Raw genomic sequence first — 21,309 nt, 5'->3', positions numbered from 1 at the left:
CCAGGCTATTAGAATAGATGGCATTGAGGTACGTAGGGAAGAGGTGTTGGCAATTCTGGACAGGCTGAAAATAGATAAGTCCCCGGGGCCTGATGGGACTTATCCTAGCATTCTCTGGGAGGCCAGAGAAGAGATTGCTGGACCTTTGGCTTTGATTTTTATGTCATCATTGGCTACAGGAATAGTGCCAGAGGACTGGAGGATAGCAAATGTGGTCCCTTTGTTCAAGAAGGGGAGCAGAGACAACCCCGACAACTATAGACCGGTGAGCCTCACGTCTGTAGTGGGTAAAGTCTTGGAGGGGATTATAAGAGACAAGATTTATAATCATCTAGATAGGAATAATATGATCAGGGATAGTCAGCATGGCTTTGTGAAGGGTAGGTCATGCCTCACAAACCTTATTGAGTTCTTTGAGAAGGTGACTGAACAGGTAGACGAGGGTAGAGCAGTTGATGTGGTGTATATGGATTTCAGCAAAGCGTTTGATAAGGTTCCCCACGGTAGGCTATTGCAGAAAATACGGAGGCTGGGATTAAGGGAGATTTAGAGATGTGGATCAGAAATTGGCTAGCTGAAAGAAGACAGAGGGTGGTGGTTGATGGGAAATGTTCAGAATGGAGTTCAGTTACAAGTGGCGTACCACAAGGATCTGTTCTGGGGCCGTTGCTGTTTGTCATTTTTATCAATGACCTAGAGGAAGGCGCAGAAGGGTGGGTGAGTAAATTTGCAGACGTTACTAAAGTCGGTGGTGTTGTCGACAGTGTGGAAGGATGTAGCAGGTTACAGAGGGATATAGATAAGCTGCAGAGCTGGGCTGAGAGGTGGCAAATGGAGTTTAATGTAGAGAAGTGTGAGGTGATTCACTTTGGAAGGAATAACAGGAATGCAGAATATTTGGCTAATGGTAAAGTGCTTGGAAGTGTGGATGAGCAGAGGGATCTAGGTGTCCATGTACATAGATCCCTGAAAGTTGCCACCCAGGTTGATAGGGTTGTGAAGAAGGCCAATGGAGTGTTGGCCTTTATTGGTAGAGGGATTGAGTTCCGGAGTCAGGAGGTCATGTTGCAGCTGTACAAAACTCTGGTACGGCCGCGTTTGGAGTATTGCGTACAGTTCTGGTCACCGCATTATAGGAAGGACGTGGAGGCTTTGGAGCGGGTGCAGAGGAGATTTATCATAGATTATCATAGAATTTACAGTGCAGAAGGAGGCCATTCGGCCCATCGAGTCTGCACCGGCTCTTGGAAAGAGCACCCTACCCAAGGTCAACACCGCCACCCTATCCCCATAACCCAGTAACCCCACCCAACACTAAGGGCAATTTTGGACACTAAGGGCAATTTATCATGGCCAATCCACCTAACCTGCACATCTTTGGACTGTGGGAGGAAACCGGAGCACCCGGAGGAAACCCACGCACACACGGGGAGGATGTGCAGACTCCGCACAGACAGTGACCCAAGCCGGAATCGAACCTGGGACCCTGGAGCTGTGAAGCAATTGTGCTATCCACAAGGCTACCGTGCTGCCCAGGATTTACCAGGATGTTGCCTGGTATGGAGGGAAAATCCTATGAGGAAAGGCTGATGGACTTGAGGTTGTTTTCGTTGGAGAGAAGTAGGTTAAGAGGAGACTTAATAGAGGCATACAAAATGATCAGGGGGTTGGATAGGGAGGACAGTGAGAGCCTTCTCCCGTGGATGGAAATGGCTGGCACGAGGGGACATAGCTTTAAACTGAGGGGTGATAGATATAGGACAGAGGTCAGAGGTAGGTTCTTTACGCAAAGAGTAGTGAGGCCGTGGAATGCCCTACCTGCAACAGTAGTGAACTCGGATGTAGGTTAGATGGCTTTTGTTTCAGTGCAACTTCGTGGGCCGAAGGGCCTGTACTGCGCTGTATCGTTCTATGTTCTATGTTGGATTCTGGTTGCAACATGACAGAAGGATATGGAGGCTTTGGAGAGGGTACAGAAGAGGTTTACGTGGGTGTTGCCTGGTATGGAGGCCCAGACAACATAACAGGCTACAAAGCAAAGCCCAGCAGTATCTCCAGCAGCAGCGCACCCCTCCCCGATGCGCTCAATGCATTCTATGCTCAGTTCGAGCAGGAAACCAATGATTCACTGTCAAATGCTCCAGCAGCCCATAAACACCCATACCCACCAACACAGCTTCTAAAGTCAGATCGGCCTTCCTGAAAGTGAACCCTCGGAAGGCGACGGGTCCGGACGGGATCCCTGGTCGTGCACAGATCAGCTGGCAGATGTGTTCGCGGACATCTTTAACCTCTCCCTACTCCGCTCCGAGGTTCCCACCTGCTTCAAGATGACCACCATCATATCGGTGCCAAAGAAGAACCAGTACGAAGTCTTACAACACCAGGTTAAAGTCCAACAGGTTTGTTTCGATGTCACTAGCTTTCGGAGCGCTGCTCCTTCCTCAGGTGAATGAAGAGGTATGTTCCAGAAACACATATATAGACAAATTCAGAGATGCCAAACAATGCTTGGAATGCGACCATTAGCAGGTGATTAAATCTTTTCAGATCTAGAGATGGGGTAACCCCAGGTGAAAGAGGTGTGAATTGTATCAAGCCAGGACAGTTGGTAGGATTTCGCAGGCCAGATGGTGGGGGATGAATGTAATGCGACATGAATCCCAGGTCCCGGTTGAGGCCGCACTCATGTGTGCGGAACTTGGCTATAAGTTTCTGCTCGGCGATTCTGCATTGTCGCGCGTCCTGAAGGCCGCCTTAGAGAACGCTTACCCGGAGATCAGAGGCTGAATGCCCTTGACTGCTGAAGTGTTCCCCAACTGGAAGGGAACATTCCTGCCTGGTGATTATTGCGCGATGTCCGTTCATTCGTTGTCGCAGCGTCTGCATGGTCTCGCCAATGTACCACGCTTCGGGACATCCTTTCCTGCAGCGTATGAGGTAGACAACGTAATAGTGGTAATGAAGAATGTCTTTAAGAGAGAGAGAGAGACCTGGGCCAAGCTTTCCAGAGCCTGCACCCTCCCTGGATTCACTTCCTTTCCCTTCAATTGCTGCAAGTGACCAATTGAAGGTGAGAATGAGAAAAGAAATAGAAAGGGGGAGAAAAGAAAGTGTTTTACTCACAGATGTTGGACCTGAGGAAGGAGCAGCGCTCCGAAAGCTAGTGACATCGAAACAAACCTGTTGGACTTTAACCTGGTGTTGTAAGACTTCGTACTGTGCTCACCCCAGTCCAACGCCGGCATCTCCACATCAAAGAAGAACCAGGCAGCGTGCTTCAACAACTACCGTCCGGTGGCCCTGACTTCGTAATGAAGTGCTTCGAGTGGTTGGTCATTAAGCGCATCAACTCCACACTCCCAGAATGCCTTGATCCACTGCAATTCGCATACCGCTGCAACCGGTCCACATCAGACACCATTTCCCTGGTCCTACACACATCCCGAGAACATCTCGAAAACAAGTACTTCTACATCACTCCTATTTATTGACTAAAACACCACCTTCAACGCCATAATCCCAGCCAAGGTCATATCAAAGCTCCAAAACCTAGGAGTTGGCTCCCCACTCTGCAACTGGATACTCAACTTTCTAACCCGCAGACCACAATCAGTAAGAATAAACAACAAGACCTCATCCACAATAGTCCTCAATACCGGGGGCCCGCAAGGCTGCGTATTTAGCCCCCTACTCTACTCTCTGTATACACACGACTGCGTGGCAAAATTTGGTTCCAAATCCATCTACAAGTTTGCTGACAACCCAACCATAGTGGGCCGGATCTTGAATAACGACGAATCAGAATACAGGCAGGAGATAGAGAATCTAGTGGAGTGGTGCAGCGACAATCTATCCCTCAATGCCAGCAAAACTAAAGAGCTGGTCATTGATTTCAGGAAGCAAAGTACTGTACACACCCTTGTCAGCGTCAACAGGGCCGAGGTGGAGATGGTTAACAGCTTCAAATTCGTAGGGGTGCACATCACCAAAAATCTGTCCTGGTCCACCCAACCACCAGGAAAGCATACTTCCTCATGAAACTAAGGAAATTCGGCATGTCCACATTAACTGTGACCAACTTTTACAGATGCACCATAGAAAGCATCTTATCTGGTTGCATCACAGCCTGGTATGGCAACTGCTCGGCCCAAGACCACAAGAAACTTCAGAGAGTCGTGAACACCGCCCAGTCCATCACACGAACCTGCCTCCCATCCATTGACTCCATCTACACCTCCCGCTGCCTGGGGTAAACGAGCAGCATGATCAAAGACCCCTCCCACTTGGCTTACTCACTCTTCCAACTTCTTCCATCGGGCAGGAGATACAGAAGTTTGAGAACACGCACAAACAGATTCAAAAACAGCTTCTTACTCGCTGTTACCAGACTTCTAAACGATCCACTTATGGACCGACCTCATTAACACTACACCCCTGTATCCTTCATCCGATGTCGGTGTCTATGTTTAAACTAGTATGGCAGGGGGGTGGGCACGGGAGCAATAGGTCAGAAGGTGAGAGCATTGAGGGAGAACTAGGGAATAGGGACAGTGGGGCTCTGAGGCAGAGCAGACAGGGAGAAGTTGCTGAACACAGCGGGTCTGGTGGCCTGAAGTGCATATGTTTTAATGCAAGAAGTATTACGGGTAAGGCAGATGAACTTAGAGCTTGGATTAGTACTTGGAACTATGATGTTGTTGCCATTACAGAGACCTGGTTGAGGGAAGGGCAGGATTGGCAGCTAAACGTTCCAGGATTTAGATGTTTCAGGCGGGATAGAGGGGGATGTAAAAGGGGAGGTGGAGTTGCGCTACTGGTTCGGGAGAATATCACAGCTGTACTGCGGGAGGACACCTCAGAGGGCAGTGAGGCTATATGGGTAGAGATCAGGAATAAGAAGGGTGCAGTCACAATGTTGGGGGTTTACTACAGGCCTCCCAACAGCCAGCGGGAGAGAGAGGAGCAGATAGGTAGACAGATTTTGGAAAAGAGTAAAAACAACAGGGTTGTGGTGATGGGAGACTTCAACTTCCCCAATATTGAATAGGACTCACTTAGTGCCAGGGGCTTAGACAGGGCGGAGTTTGTAAGGAGCATCCAGGAGGGCTTCTTAAAACAATATGTAGACAGTCCAACTAGGGAAGGGGCGGTACTGGACCTGGTATTGGGGAATGAGCCCGGCCAGGTGGTAGGTGTTTCAGTAGGAGAGCATTTCGGTAACAGTGACCACAATTCAGTAAGTTTTAAAGTACTGGTGGACAAGGATAAGAGTGGTCCTAGGATGAATGTGCTAAATTGGGGGAAGGCTAATAATAACAATATTAGGCGGGAACTGAAGAACATAGATTGGGGCGGATGTTTGAGGGCAAATCAACATCTGACATATGGGAGGCTTTCAAGTGTCAGTTGAAAGGAATTCAGGACCGGCATGTTCCTGTGAGGAAGAAGAATAAATACGGCAATTTTTGGGCACCTTGGATAATGAGAGATATTGTAGGCCTCGTCAAAAAGAAAAAGGAGGCATTTGTCAGGGCTAAAAGGCTGGGAACAGACGAAGCCTGCGTGGAATATAAGGAAAGTAGGAAGGAACTTAAGCAAGGAGTCAGGAGGGCTAGAAGGGGTCACGAAAAGTCATTGGCAAATAGGGTTAAGGAAAATTCCAAGGCATTTTACACGTACATAAAAAGCAAGAGGGTAGCCAGGGAAAGGGTTGGCCCACTGAAGGATAGGCAAGGGAATCTATGTGTGGAGCCAGAGGAAATGGGCGAGGTACTAAATGAATACTTTGCATCAGTATTCACCAAAGAGAAGAAATTGGTAGATGTTGAGTCTGGAGAAGGGTGTGTAGATAGCCTGGGTCACATTGAGATCCAAAAAGACGAGGTGTTGGGTGTCTTAAAAAATATTAAGGTAGATAAGTCCCCAGGGCCTGATGGGATCTACCCCAGAATACTGAAGGAGGCTGGAGAGGAAATTGCTGAGGTCTTGACAGAAATCTTTGGATCCTCACTGTCTTCAGGGGATGTCCCGGAGGATTGGAGAATAGCCAATGTTGTTCCTCTGTTTAAGAGGGTAGCAAGGATAATCCAGGGAACTACAGGCCGGTGAGCCTTACTTCAGTGGTAGGGAAATTACTGGAGAGAATTCTTCGAGACAGGGTCTACTCCCATTTGGAAGCAAATGGACGTATTAGTGAGAGGCAGCATGGTTTTGTGAAGGGGAAGTCGTGTCTCACTGACTTGATAGAGTTTTTCGAGGAGGTCACTAAGATGATTGATGCAGGTAGGGCAGTGGATGTTGTCTATATGGACTTCAGTAAGGCCTTTGACAAGGTCCCTCATGGTAGACTAGTACAAAAGGTGAAGTCACACGGGATCAGGGGTGAACTGGCAAGGTGGATACAGAACTGGCTAGGTCATAGAAGGCAGAGAGTAGCAATGGAAGGATGCTTTTCTAATTGGAGGGCTGTGACCAGTGGTGTTCCACAGGGATCAGTGCTGGGACCTTTGCTGTTTGTAGTATATATAAATGATTTGGAGGAAAATGTAACTGGTCTGATTAGTAAGTTTGCAGACGACACAAAGGTTGGTGGAATTGCGGATAGCGATGAGGACTGTCAGAGGATACAGCAGGATTTAGATTGTTTGGAGACTTGGGCGGAGAGATGGCAGATGGAGTTTAATCCGGACAAATGTGAGGTAATGCATTTTGGAAGGTCTAATGCAGGTAGGGAATATACAGTGAATGGTAGAACCCTCAAGAGTATTGAAAGTCAAAGAGATCTAGGAGTACAGGTCCACAGGTCATTGAAAGGGGCAACACAGGTGGAGAAGGTAGTCAAGAAGGCATACGAAATGCTTGCCTTCATTGGCCGGGGCATTGAGTATAAGAATTGGCAAGTCATGTTGCAGCTGTATAGAACCTTAGTTAGGCCACACTTGGAGCATAGTGTTCAATTCTGGTCGCCACACTACCAGAAGGATGTGGAGGCTTTAGAGAGGGTGCAGAAGAGATTTACCAGAATGTTAGCTGGTATGGAGGGCATTAGCTATGAGGAGCGGTTGAATAAACTCGGTTTGTTCTCACTGGAACAAAGGAGGTTGAGGGGAGACCTGATAGAGGCCTACAAAATTATGAGGGGCATAGACAGAGTGGATAGTCAGAGGCTTTTCCCCAGGGTAGAGGGGTCAATTACTAGGGGGCATAGGTTTAAGGTGAGAGGGGCAAGGTTTAGAGTAGATGTACGAAGCAAGTTTTTTAAACAGAGGGTAGTGGGTGCCTGGAACGCGCTACCGGAGGAGGTGGTGGAAGCAGGGACGATAGTGACATTTAAGGGGCATCTTGACAAATACATGAGTAGGATGGGAATAGAGGGATACAGACCCAGGAAGTGTAGAAGATGGTAGTTTAGTCGGGCAGCATGGTCGGAGGGTCGAAGGGCCTGTTCCTATGCTGTACATTTCTTTGTTCTTTGTATTTACATTGTGTACCTTGTATTGACTTATTATGTATTTTCTTTTCCTTTTATTTTATTTTAATGTACTTAATGATCTGTTTGAGCTGCTCGCAGAAAAATACTTTTCACTGTACCTCGATACACGTGACAATAAACATTCCATCGACTTCCGGTTGCGGCGATGCTCAGCTAAGCCGCACGTTTTGGCGGCTCCAGCTCCGACGGACTTTCGGGCTCTTTTTGAGAGCCCCAACGGGAATTTTTTTTTGACAAAACCCGGTGTGGGGTGAAGAAATAAGGAGTCCCCCCCCCCCCCCCAGTGTGCAGGAAAAAGATAGGTGGCGGTGGCCAGATCACGAAGGATCCTCGAGGGCAGCGGCAGAGAAAAGAAGGAAGCAAGATGGCGTCGGAGGGAGGCCAGGTGACATGGGGACCGGATCAGGATGAATTCCTCAGAAGGTGTGTGGAGGAGTTAAAAAAGGAGGTGCTGGCCCCGATGTTGCTGGCAATCGATGGGCTCAAAGAAACACAAAAGGCCCAGGCGATAGAGCTCCGTGTGGTGAAGGAGAAGGTAACTGAAAACGAGGATGAGATCCTGGGCCTGGCGGTCAAAATGGAGATGCACGAGGCGCTACATAAGAAGTGCATCGAAAATAGTCCTGGAAAATAGATCAAGGAGAAAGAACCTCCAGATCCTGGGTCTCCCCGAGGGAGTGGAGGGAGCTGACGGCGGAGCTTATGTGAGCACGATGCTACATTCGCGAATGGGAGCGGAGGCCCCCTTGGGCCCCTTGGAGGTGGAAGGGGCTCACCGATCCCTGCGAGGAGACCAAAGGCTGGAGAACCACCAAGGACGATGGTCGTGAGGTTTCACCGCTTCAATGACAGAGAGGTTGTTTTTAGCTTTGCCAAGAAGGTACGGAGTAGCAGATGGGACAATGCGGTGATACGAGTGTATCAGGACTGGAGCGCGGAGGTGGCGGGAAGGAGAGCGAGTTTCAATCGAGCCAAGGAGGTGCTGCATAAGAAGAAAGTAAAGTTTGGGATGCTGCAGCCGGCGCGATTATGGGTCACGTACCACGATAGACACTATTATTTTGAAACGTCGGAAGAAGCATGGACCTTCATCCAAAAAGAGAAACTGGACCAGAACTGAGGGACTGATGTTGGGGGGGAAACGACAATGTTGATGGATAGAAATGTAAATTGGGGAAGGGGAGGTTCACTGTATCGGGACGGTCTATGACGGGGGGGGACACTGAGAAATGTGGGCGCCGGTGGGGAAAAAGGGACATAGGTGGGGGATGGGGAATGGGAACGGGACTGTAGGGGGAGCTGCGCCATAGGGGGCGGGACGGTTCTAGGAAAGCGCGGGTCTTTTCCCGCGCTAGAGAGATGATGGCGGGAAGATAGACGCAAGGAGGATGGGAGTTCCACACACGGGGGTGTCAAGGAGAGAGAGGGAGAAGCCAGGGTCAGTTGAAGTCAGCTGACTTTCGGAAGCAATATGGGGGGAGTAACCATGCTAGATGGGGATCTAGCGGGGGGAGGAGGGTGGGGGGGGGGGGGAGGGAGGGGGGGGGGGATAACTGGGTTGCTGCTGCTGGGATCGAGAGGGAGCTGGTAAGAGAAGAGGTGGTCGGGGCGGGAATGCGCTGCCTGGGGGACTGGTGGGTGCGTGGGACCTGGACGTGGGACTGGCCCAGAGTGGGTGATGGCTAGTCGACGGGAAGGCGGGGGGGGGGGGGGGGGCAGCCCCCCAATCCGGCTGATCACGTGGAACGTGAGGGGCCTAAATGGGCCGATTAAGAGGGCCCGAGTGTTCGCGCACTTAAAAGGACTGAAGGCAGACGTGGCCATGCTTCAGGAGACGCATCTGAAGGTGGCGGATCAGGTTAGGTTAAGGAAAGGATGGGTGGGACAGGAGTTCCACTCAGGGCTGGACGCAAAGAATAGAGGGGTGGCCATATTGGTGGGGAAACGGGTGTCGTTCGAGGCTAGGAATATAGTAGAGGACAACGGTGGCCGATATGTGATGGTGAGTGGCAGACTGCAGGGAATGGAGGTCGTGCTGGTTAATGTATATGCCCCGAACTGGGATGATGCGGGATTTATGAAGCGGATGCTGGGACGTATCCCGGACCTGGAGGTAGGAAACTTGGTAATGGGGGGGGGGGGATTTCAATACCGTGCTGGACCCAGGGTTAGATAGATCTAGATCCAGGACCGGAAGAAGGCCGGCAGCGGCCAAGGTTCTTAGGGGGTTTATGGACCAAATGGAGGGAGTGGATCCGTGGAGATTTGCTAGGCCGCTGGCCAAAGAGTTCTCCTTTTTTCCCCATGTCCATTAGGTATTTCTTTGTTTTAGAACATAGAACATAGAACAATACAGCACAGTTCAGGCCCTTCGGCCCACGATGTTGCACCGAAACAAAAGCCATCTAACCTACACTATGCCATTATCATCCATATGTTTATCCAATAAACTTTTAAATGCCCTCAATGTTGGCGAGTTCACTACTGTAGCAGGTAGGGCATTCCACGGCCTCACTACTCTTTGCGTAACGAACCTACCTCTGACCTCTGTCCTATATCTATTACCTATATCTATTTTGGGTAGGTCACTGATTTCGAGGGTGGAAGGAATGGAGTATTCGGCCATAGCTGTTTCAGACCATGCCCCGCACTGGGTGGATCTGGAACTAGGAGAGGAGAGGGAACAGTGCCCACTCTGGCGACTGGATGTGGGATTATTGGCGGATGAGGGAGTCTGTGGAAGGGTGCGGGGATGTATCGAAAGGTACCTGGAAGCCAATGACGATGGGGAGGTCCAAGTGGGGGTAGTATGGGAAGCGCTGAAGGCGGTGGTCAGGGGAGAGTTGATCTCCATCAGGGCTTACAAGGGGAAAACAGAGGCCAAAGAGAGGGAGAGATTACTGGGGGAGATTTTGAGTGTGGATAAAAGATATGCGGAGGCCCCGGACGAAGGACTATACAGGGAGAGGCGAAGACTTCAGACGGAGTTTGACCTGCTGACCACAGGGAAGGCAGAGGCACAGTGGAGGAAGGCACAGGGGATGAAATACGAGTATGGGGAAAAAGCGAGTCGGCTGCTGGCCCACCAGCTTCGTAAGAGGACAGCGGCGAGGGAAATAGGGGGAGTTAGGGGTGAAACGGGAACTACGGTGCGGAGTGTAGGGAAGGTAAATGAGGTGTTTAAGACCTTTTATGAGAGGTTATATAGGTCCCAACCCCCGGAGGGAAAAGAGGGGATGCAGCAGTTTCTGGACCAACTAAGGTTCCCGAAGGTGGAGGAGCAGGAGGTGGCAGGCCTGGGGGCGCCAATTGGGGTGGACGAGGTGACCAAAGGGCTGGGGAACATGTAGGCAGGGAAGGCCCCGGGACCTGACGGGTTCCCGGTGGAATTTTAAAGGAAATATGTGGACTTGTTGGCCCCGCTGCTGGCAAGAACCTTTAATGAGGCCAGAGAAGGGGGGACTCTACCCCCCGACAATGTCGGAGGCGACGATATTATTCCTGAAACGAGATAAAGATCCACTGCAATGCGGGTCTTATTGGCCTATCACGTTCCTGAATGTGGACGGCAAGTTGCTGACAAAAGTGCTGACAATGAGGATATGGGATTGTGTCCCGGGGGTGGTGCACGAAGACCAGACAGGGTTTGTAAAGGGGAGACAATTGAATGTCAACGTGTGATGGCTATTGGGGGTGATAATGATGCCCCCAGCAGAGGGGGAAGCAGAGATAGTGGCAGCAATGGATGCAGAGAAGGCATTTGATAGGGTAGAGTGGGAGTACTTATGGGAGGTGCTGACGAGGTTTGGGTTCGGGGATGGGGTTTGTCAGCTGGGTTAAACTCCTCTATGGGGCCCCAGCGGCAAGTGTAGTCACAAATCGGCAAAGATCGGAGTATTTTCGGTTACACAGGGGAACAAGGCAGGGGTGCCCTCTGTCCCCATTACTGTTCGCGTTGGCAATTGAACCACTGGCCATAGCGCTGAGAGACTCTAGGAAACGGAGGGGGGTGGTTAGAGGGGGAGAGGAACACCGAGTGTCACTCTACGCAGATGACCTACTGCTGTATGTGACGGATCCAGTGGGGGGGGGATGACAGAGGTTATGCAGATATTGAGGGAGTTTGGAGACTTCTCGGGATATAGGCTTAACATGGGAAAGAGTGAGCTTTTCGTGATACACCCTGGGGACCAGAGTAGACGGATAGATGGCCTGCCGCTAAGGAGGGTGGAAAGAAACTTCCGATATTTGGGGATTCAGGTAGCCAGGAGCTGGGGAACTTTACACAGACTCAATCTGACGCGGCTGCTGGAGCAGATGGAAGAGGATTTCAAAAGGTGGGATATGCTGCCGCTGTCACTGGCGGGCAGAGTGCAGGCGATTAAAGATGATGGTCCTCCCGTCTTGATCACGAAGGCCTTTTTTAAGAAAATAGATAGGAGCATTATGAGCTTTGTGTGGGCAGGGAAGGTCCCGAGGGTAAGGAGGGGGTTCCTGCAACGTAGCAGGGACAGAGGGGGACTGGCGTTGCCGAATTTAGGCGACTCTTCCTGGGCCGCCAATGTGGTGATGATCCGCAAGTGGATGATAGAGGGAAAGGGGGAGGCGTGGAAGAGGCTGGAGATGGCGTCCTGTAAAGGAACGAGCTTAAAAGCGCTGGTGACGGCGCCCCTACCGCTCTCCCCGAAAAGGTTTACCACAAACCCAGTGGTGGCGGCAACATTAAGTATCTGGGGGCAATGGAGGCGACAGAAGGGTGTGTTGGGAGCCTTGGTGTGGTCCCCGATCAGGAACAACCATAGGTTTGCCCCAGGAAGGTTGGACGGAGGGTTCCAGAGCCGGCACCGGGCAGGAATTAGGAGAGTGGGAGACCTATTTATGGACGGGACGTTTGCGAGCTTGGGAGCGCTAGAGGAAAAGTATGAGCTGCCTCCGGGGAGTATCTTTTGGTATATGCAGGTGAGGACGTTCACGAGACAACAGGTGAGGGAATTTCCGCTGCTCCCGACACAGGGGATCCAGGATAGAGTACTTTCGGGGGTGTGGGTCGGGGAGGGCAAAGTGTCCGAAATATACCGGGAGATGAGAGAAGAGGGGGAGGAGCTGGTAGAAGAGCTGAAAGGAAAATGGGAAGAAGAACTCGGGGAGGAGATTAAGGAGGGCTTGTGGGCTGATGCCCTAAGTAGGGTAAATTCCTCTTCCTAACTTTCTGGCAGAACGATAGACATTGGTCAATGTCAGCAGCAGCAGCTCAGGGTGGCGGGGGGGGATACTTTATTTTTGTTTATGTTATTTACACTGGAGGGTCTGAGGTGTATATACCTGTTGTGTTAAGTCGGGGTGTTAATGTTAATTTATTATTTATGTACGGGGGGGGGTTTGGGGGGTTGCTTTTTTAGATTGTGTTTTGTACTTAACCCTGTTGGGTTATTTTTTGTTTCTCATTTTGTTATTGATATTTTATGAAAACCTTTAATAAAAATTATTTTTTTAAAAAACAAAATTCCTCTTCCTCATGTGCCTGATCCAATTTAAGGTGCTACATAGATCACACATAACGGGAGCGAGGTTGAGCAGGTTCTTCGGAGTGGAGGACAAGTGCGGGAGGTGCGGGGGAAGCCCAGCGAACCACACACATATGTTTTGGTCATGCCCGGCACTGGAGGAGTATTGGAGGGGAGTGGCAAGAGTGATCTCGAAGGTGGTGAAGGTCCGGGTCAGGCCAGGCTGGGGGTTAGCTATATTTGGGGTAGCGGATGAGCCGGGAGTGCAGGAGGCGAAAGAGGCCGATATTGTGGCCTTTGCGTCCCTGGTAGCCCGGCGAAGGATTTTACTCATGTGAAAGGAAGCGAAACCCCCCGGCGTGGAGGCCTGGATAAACGATATGGCAGGGTTCATAAAACTGGAACGGATGAAGTTTGCGCTGAGAGGATCGGCTCGGGGGTTCTCCAGGCGGTGGCAACCGTTCCTTGACTATCTAGTGGAACGTTAGGGGAAAATAGATCGTCAGCAGCAGCAGCCCAGAAAGAGGGGGGGGGGGCGAAGGGGGGGGAGGGGGCAACTTGTTTTTGTTCTAGTTGGGGTGGAGGGGGGGGGAGCACCATTTCTTGTTACTTTGTTAGTTCACTACTTTATTTAAACAATGTTATCTATTAGTTACTCTGTTACCGTTTTTGTTGATTTGTAAGGGGGAAAAATTGTGTTTGAAAACTTTAATAAAATATATTTAAAACAAAACAAAACATTCCATCCATTAGCAATGAGGATAAACTCGGTTTGTTCTCAATATTAATGATCCGCAGAATCCTTACAGTGCAGGAGGCCATTTGGCCCATAGAGTCTGAACTGATCCTCTGATGTAACCGCACATAACCTGCACATCTTTGGACTGTAGGAGGAAACTGGAGCGCCCATTCGAAATCCACGCAGACATGGGGAGTATGTGCAAGCTCCACAGTGACCCAATGCCTGAATTGAACTCAGGTCCTGGGCACTGTGAGGATCAATGCTAACCATTGTGCCATCATGCCGCCAGATAAAGGTGAGGGTCAAAGATCATAGATCTTAGAATTTACAGTGCAGAAGTAGGCCATTCGGCCCATTGAGTCTGCACCGGTCCTTGGAAAGAGCACCCCACTTAAGCCCACGCCTCCACCCGATACCCGGAACCCAGTAACCCCACCCAACCTTTTTGGACGCAAAGGGCAATTAGCGGAGGAAACCCATGCAGACATGGGGAGAACGTGCAGTCTCCTCCGCACAACAGTGACCCAAGCCGGGAATCGAACCTGGGACCCTGGAGCTGTGAAGTAACTGTGCTAACCACTGTGCTACCGTGCTGCCCTAGTCAAGAAACATTTGAAGTGCTCTTTTCACAGTCAAGTTCATTCCCCTTTAACTTTTTCAAGCCTCTGGCATGCTTAGAAGCCTATAAGTTTTGAACTGCATTTTGTACACTTAGCATCATGATTTATTGCCTTTTGCAAACCTCTTGATTGACAGGTCCAGAGCTTGATAAAGCAGCACATGAGGATCAATAATGAAGAGGTTATTAACACCGTATACAAACTTTCCTCATCCTGATTGTCTGATGGCTGATACTTGGTGCTGCAGCACAAGTTGCTTGTTATAATGACGGATTTGTGAAGATACATGGTATAGGTTTCTTTACCTTGCAACAGCCACTAGCTGGATATCACCAATTTATTTGTCATGAAGAACCTGAGAACACAGTGACTTCTTACAATTTAAATTTGAAACTTCATACTTCAAATTATTATAAGTAGACTTCAATCTAGAAATCAGTTCATTCATTTGCACTTACGGAAAAAATTGATATATCACTGCTGGTTTCAAGGGGAGTTTTCCTTGTGACTTGATAATTTAAGTTATCATCCAATCTCTTTGTATGTGGACTGATGGATTTCAATAAAACTTTTTATTTCAGGTCCCATTGATTGTTCATCACACGGACAAATCTGTGGCCAATTCTGTAAGTTGCACTATGGCACTTACATCTGTTACTGTGCCCAAGGATATAAACTAGGAGAGGACAAAAAGAGTTGTATTCCTGAAGGTAGGTATTCAATATGAATTTATTTTGTGTCAGGGCGGCACGGTGGTTGGTACTGCTGCCTCACAGCGCAGAGGACACGGGTTCAATCCTGGCCCGGGCTCACTGTCCATGTAGAGTTTGCACATTCTCCCCGTCTCTGGGTGGTCAACACAACCCAAAAAGATATGCAAGGTACAGGGACTGTCCAACCTAAATTGCCCCTTAATTGGTAAAAAAAAAAAGAAAAGAATTGTGTACTTCATGTGTTTTTAAAAAACAAATTATATTCTGTACTTCATTCCATTTCATAAAACAGTAAAGACTTGTGGTCGATGCCTGCACAACTGGAACAGTTGAGATGTGATTTGCTCATTCATGTAGGGCAGCATGGTAGCATTGTGGATAGCACAATTGCTTCACAGCTCCAGGGTCCCAGGTTCGATTCCGGCTTGGATCACTGTCTGTGCGGAGACTGCACATCCTCCCCGTGTGTGCGTGGGTTTCCTCTGGGTGCTCCGGTTTCCTCCCACAGTCCAAAGATGTGCAGGTTAGGTGGATTGGCCATGATAAATTGCCCTTCGTGTCCAAAATTGCCCGTAGTGTTGGGTGGGGTTACTGGGTTATGGGGATAGGGTGGAGGTTTTGACCTTGGGTAGGGTGCTCTTTCCAAGAGCCGGTGCAGACTCGATGGGCCGAATGGCCTACTTCTGCACTGTAAATTCTATGATGTCTGCAGAAAGAGACCTGACCGAGCAAATCACATCACAATGTAGCAAACCCTGCAGCAACACATCACATCACAATGCAGCAAACCCTGCAGCAACACATCACATCACACTGTAGCAAGCCCTGAAGCAACACAGCACATCGCAATGCAGCAAACACAACAGTAACACATCAGATTCCAATGCAACAAATCCTGCTGCAACACATCACATCTGTGTAGCAGGCTCTGCAGCAACACATCACATCCCAATGCAGCAAACCCTGCAGCAACACGTCACATCCAAATGCAGCAAACCCTGCAGCAACACATGACACGCCAATGCAGGAAACCTTACAGCAACACATCACATCCCAATGCGGCAAACCCTGCAGCAACATCACAGTGAAGCAAACCCTGCAGCAACACATCACATATCGCAAACCCTGCAGCAACACATCACACCACGATGCAGCAAACCCTGCAGCAACACATCATACCCCAATGCAGCAAACCCTGCAGCAACACGCTATACCCCAATGCAGAAAGCCCTTTAGCAACACATCACACCCCAATCCAGCACAACCTCCAACAAAACATCACACTCCAATGCAGCAAACCTGCAGCAACACATCACATAGCAAATGTAGCAAACACAACAGCGACACACCACGTCACGATGCAACAAACTCTGCAGCAACACATCACATCCCAAGGCAGCAAACCCTGCAGCAACACATCAGATCACAATGCAGAAAACCCTGAGCAACACATCCCTATGTAGCAAATCATACAGCAACACATCACATCCCAATGCAGAAAGACCTTTAGCAACACATCAGTGTAGCAAAACCTACAGCAACACATCACCTCCGAATGCAGCTAACCCTGCAGCAACACATCACATCCCAATGCAGCAAACACAAGAGCAACATATCACATCACAATGTAGAAACCCTGAGCAACACATCCCTATGCAGCAAACCATACAGCAAGACATCACATCCCAATGCAGAAAACCCTGAGCAACACAACACAGTACAACAAACCCTGCAGGGACACATCACATCCCAATGCAGCAAACCCTGCAGCAACACATCACATCCCAATGCAGAAAACCCTGAGCAACACAACACAGTACAACAAACCCTGCAGGGACACATCACATCCCAATGCAGCAAACCCTGCAGCAACACATCACATCCCAATGCAGCAAACCCTGCTTCAACACATCACACCCCAATGCAACAAACCCTACAGCAACACATCACATTCCAATGCAGCAAGACTGCAGAAACACATCAGAACCCAATACAACAAACACTGCAGCAACACATCAAATCCCAATGTAGCAAACCCAGGAATTAAACATCACATCACAGTGCAGCTAAACCTCCAGCAACACATCACAATGCAGCAAACCTGCAGTAATACATCACACCCTAATGCAGCAAACACAGCAGCAACACATCACATCCCAATGCAGCAAACCCTGCAGCAACACATCACAGTGCAACAAACCTAGCAGCAGCACATCACAGTTTAGCAAATCCTTCAGCACGTCAGATCCCAATTCAGCAAACCATGCAGCAACAATCACATCCCCATGCAGCAAGCCCAACAAAAATTCACCACATCCCAATGCAGCAAACACTGCAGCATCACAGCACATCCCAATGCAGCAACTGGTGCAGCGACACACCACATCCCACTGCAGCAAACCTGCAGCAACACATCACATACCACTGCAGCAAACCTGCAGCAACACATCACATCCCATTACAGCAAACCTTGCAGCTACACATCACATCAGTGCAGCAAACCCTGCAGCAACACATCACATCCCAATGCAGCAAACTCTGCAACAACACATCACATCCCAATGCAGCAAACCCTGCAGCAACACATCAGTGCAGCAAACCATGCAGCAACACATCTCAACCCAATGCAGCAAACCCTGCAGCAACACATCACACCCGAATGCAGCAAACACTGCAGCAACACATCACATCCCAATGCAGCAAACCCTGCAGCAACACATCACATCCCAATGAAGCAAATCATTCAGCAACATGTCACATCACAGTGTCGCAAACTCTGCAACAACGCATCACACCACAGTGTAGAAAAACATTGCAGCACACATCACATCCCAATGCAGGAAACCCTGCAGCAACACATCACAGTGCAACAAACCTTGCAGCAACACATCACAAATCCTTCAGCACAACGTCAGATCCCAATTCAGCAAACCATGCAGCAACAATCACATCCCCATGCAGCAAGCCCAACAAAATTACACCACATCCCAATGCAGCAAACACTGCAGCATCACAGCACATCCCAATGCAGCAAATGGTGCAGGGACACACCACATCCCACTGCAGCAAACCTGCAGCAACATCACATCACCAGCATAACCTACGAGCGCGGCTCCAAAGGCACATCCCAATGAGCCCCCCTCCCTCTCCCCCTCCATTCCTCAGCTCAAAGAAAAAGGCCTCCTGCTGGCCTTACCCTCCCCCACCCAAACAAGGACTTCTCCTGAACTCCAGGTAGCCTTCTCCAAAAGCAAACAAACAGATGTTAAACACAAACAGTTCCATAAAACAAGAGGGGGGATGGGAACGCCTTAAAATCTCAACATTTAACAGAACCCCCCCCAACAAAAAAATGCGAAAATCCCCCAATCCCTACACCCATTTCAAACATGCTCCCGACCATTACATAGTGCCAGCACCCCGGTTCCCAAGCATTGTCCACTCAGTTCTCCCCCAGTTTATGCTCCTTAATGAAGCCTTCGGCCGCTTCTGGCGTCTCGAAATGATACTCCCGGCCTCCGAACGTCACCCATAATTTCGCCAGGTAGAGCACCCCAAACCTGATCTGCAGCCGGTACAGCACCGCCTTGGCCTTGTTGAAACCTGCCCGCCGTTTTGCCAACTCTGCTCCGATGTCCTGATAAATCCGGACGTTAATTCCCTCCCAGTCGCAGCTACGCTTCTCCCTGGCCCACCGTAGAATTTTCTCTTTCTCCACAAATTTATGGAGTCTCACGATCACCGCCCGCGGCAGCTCCCCAGCTCTAGGCTTTTGCCTCAGAGTCCTATGCGCTCGGTCCACTTCAGGTGCCTTATCTAGCACCCCTTCTGCCACCAGTCCTGCCAGCATCCTCGAGACGTACCTCGTGGCCCTCACAGCTTCCACTCCTTCAGGCAGGCCCACTATTCGCAGGTTCTGCCTTCTCGAGGTATTCTCCTGCTCCTCCACTTTTGCCCTCAGCGTTTTACAAATGTCTCCTCGGAGTCCCACCTCCGCCTCCAGAGCCACCACACGATCGCTGTGGTCTGAGATCACTCCTTCAATCTGTGACCCTGCACCTCCAAACACCTCTCCATCCGCTCCAAAGTACAGGGATTCTCCTGATGAAGGAGCGACGCTCCGAAAGCTAGTGATTTCAAATAAACCTGGTGGTGTAAGACTTCTTACTGTGTCCACCCCAGTCCAACGGCGGCATCTCATGGGCAGCACGGTAGCAGTGGTTAGCAGTCGCTTCACAGCTCCCGGGTCCCAGGTTCGATTCCTGGCTTTGTCACTGTCTGTGCGGAGTCTGCACGTACTCCCCGTGTCTGCGTGGGTTTCCTCCCACAGTCCAAAGATGTGCAAGTTAGGTGGATTGGCCATGATAAATTGCCCTTAGTGTCCAAAAAAAGGTTAGGTGGAGTTACGGGGATAGGGTGGAGGTGAGGGCTTGAGTGGGGTGCTCTTTCCAAGGGCCGGTGCAGACTCAGTGGGCTGAATGACCTCCTTCTGCACTGTAAATTCTATGATCTCCACATTAAGATCTTTGGGAGATGCTGCTGGGGTTAGAGGGTGGGGGAAAAAGAGGGAAGGGGGTTGTTCCCCACAAAATCAGAATGCAGTCACACAGATTTTGTTGACAGGAGCAACCCATGGGGAGGTGCATGGAATATCAAGAACCATAGCTGCAATTTTAATCCAAGCACAGTCTCTTTTGTGTTGAATAGTGCCTTATCCGTGTGGAAAGGTGATGGTCGCTTCGTCGATTGAAGATGCAGATTTAATCCTCAGGGCGATCGATGGTGACCAGCAGTGTAAGAGGGGTGAATACCCTTGGCAGGTGAGGATTTACTGCACAATTAGCCTGTGATCCCCATCGTAGGAGCCAAGTCCTGGCAGCTGCACCCTTTTACCCTCTGTGGTGGTATGTATTAGGGGTAATACGGTACACCAGGAATGCCGAGGAACTATTGGAGGACAGATGCTGGATCCCGATTGGATCCTCCACCTACTGGGCTCCACCCAGATAGGAGGGGTATAAGAACCTGGGTTTTCCCCCCGCAGCTGCATTCTGTGACTGAGCTGCTGGGGAACGTGTCTGAACAAGTCTGCTCAATAAAGCCTCGATTGAAGTTCTTTACGTCTCGCCCAGTGTGTGATCGATGGTGCTACAATTTATTGAGCAGACTTAAAAAGGAATATGGAGCTCCGGATCACCCCGGAGTGCCTGCGAATCAGCCCCCACGCAGCAAACGCAACATCCGCGTTTAAACATTGGCTGGTGTGTTTTGAGGGATACCTCCGAACAGCCCCCGGCAGACCAACAGAAGACCACAAGATGCAGGTCCTGCATTCCAGAGTGAGTCCCGAAATCTACTCACTCATCGAGGGCGCGGAAGAATTCCCAGAGGCGATCAACTTGCTGAAGGAGATCTACATTAAGCCCGTCAACCAGATCTACGCACGCTACCAGCTCGCGACAAGACGACAAATCCCCGGGGAATCGCTAGACGATTTCTTCAACGCTCTAACGATCCTGGGACGAAACTGCAACTGCCCAGCGGTTACGGCGAATAAACATACGGACCTCCTGATCAGAGACGCTTACGTAGCAGGTTTGGCATCGTCGCAAATTCGCCAGAGACTTTTAGAGAAAGACTCTCTCGGACTCACAGAGGTATGGGCCCTCGCAGCCTCCCTCGACGTGGCCTCCCAAAACGCCCGCGCCTATGCCCCCGACCGCGCTGCAGCCCCTTGGGCTCCGTGGACCCCCGCCGCGACCGACCACCCGGCAACCCCAACCCCTCCGCAAGCGTGCGCAGCCAGAATCCCAGACCACCCGGGGGGCCCCCGCTGCTACTTTTGCGGGCAGTCAAAACACCCCCGCCAGCGCTGCCCGGCCCGCTCGGCCACCTGCAAAAGCTGCGGTAAAAAGGGGCACTACGCAGCGGTGTGCCAGTCCCGTGGGGTCGCCGCTATCTCCGGGGAACAAATGGGACCACGGGCTCAACCCCCCCAGCGACCCACGGGCGGCAAACGGGTGCCGCCATTTTGGACCCCGGACACCACGAGGGGGGGGGGGGACGGGCGCCGCCATCTTCCTACCCACAGGCCGCATGCGATCCATGGGAGCGGCCATTTTGTCCACCCCCGGCCGCGTGCGACTCATGGGAGCAGCCATTTTGTCCACCCCCGACCGTGTGCGATCCATGGACTGCCATGGACATCTTGGCTGACAGGCAAGGACCCCGGCGT

At 50.4% G+C, this 21,309-nt stretch overlaps 1 protein-coding gene across 5 annotated transcripts in view; it reads left to right on the top strand.

The window, feature by feature from the left end:
- The window catches only part of LOC140428228 (coagulation factor X-like), a 306,854-nt gene that overhangs the window by 256,937 nt on the left and 28,608 nt on the right, over window positions 1-21,309 (top strand). For all 5 annotated transcript variants that reach the window (XM_072514475.1, XM_072514474.1, XM_072514473.1 and 2 more), the window contains 2 exons: window positions 14,943-15,071; window positions 19,782-19,894. In XM_072514475.1, the coding sequence (XP_072370576.1) occupies window positions 14,943-15,071; window positions 19,782-19,894 (242 nt within the window). The remainder of the gene's footprint in view (window positions 1-14,942; window positions 15,072-19,781; window positions 19,895-21,309) is intronic.

This window comes from Scyliorhinus torazame, chromosome 8, assembly GCF_047496885.1.
Source record: "Scyliorhinus torazame isolate Kashiwa2021f chromosome 8, sScyTor2.1, whole genome shotgun sequence".
NCBI classification, from domain to species: Eukaryota; Metazoa; Chordata; class Chondrichthyes; order Carcharhiniformes; family Scyliorhinidae; genus Scyliorhinus; species Scyliorhinus torazame.
The sequence above is the reverse complement of the archived record's forward strand: the minus strand, read 5'-3'. Positions and strand labels throughout refer to the sequence as shown.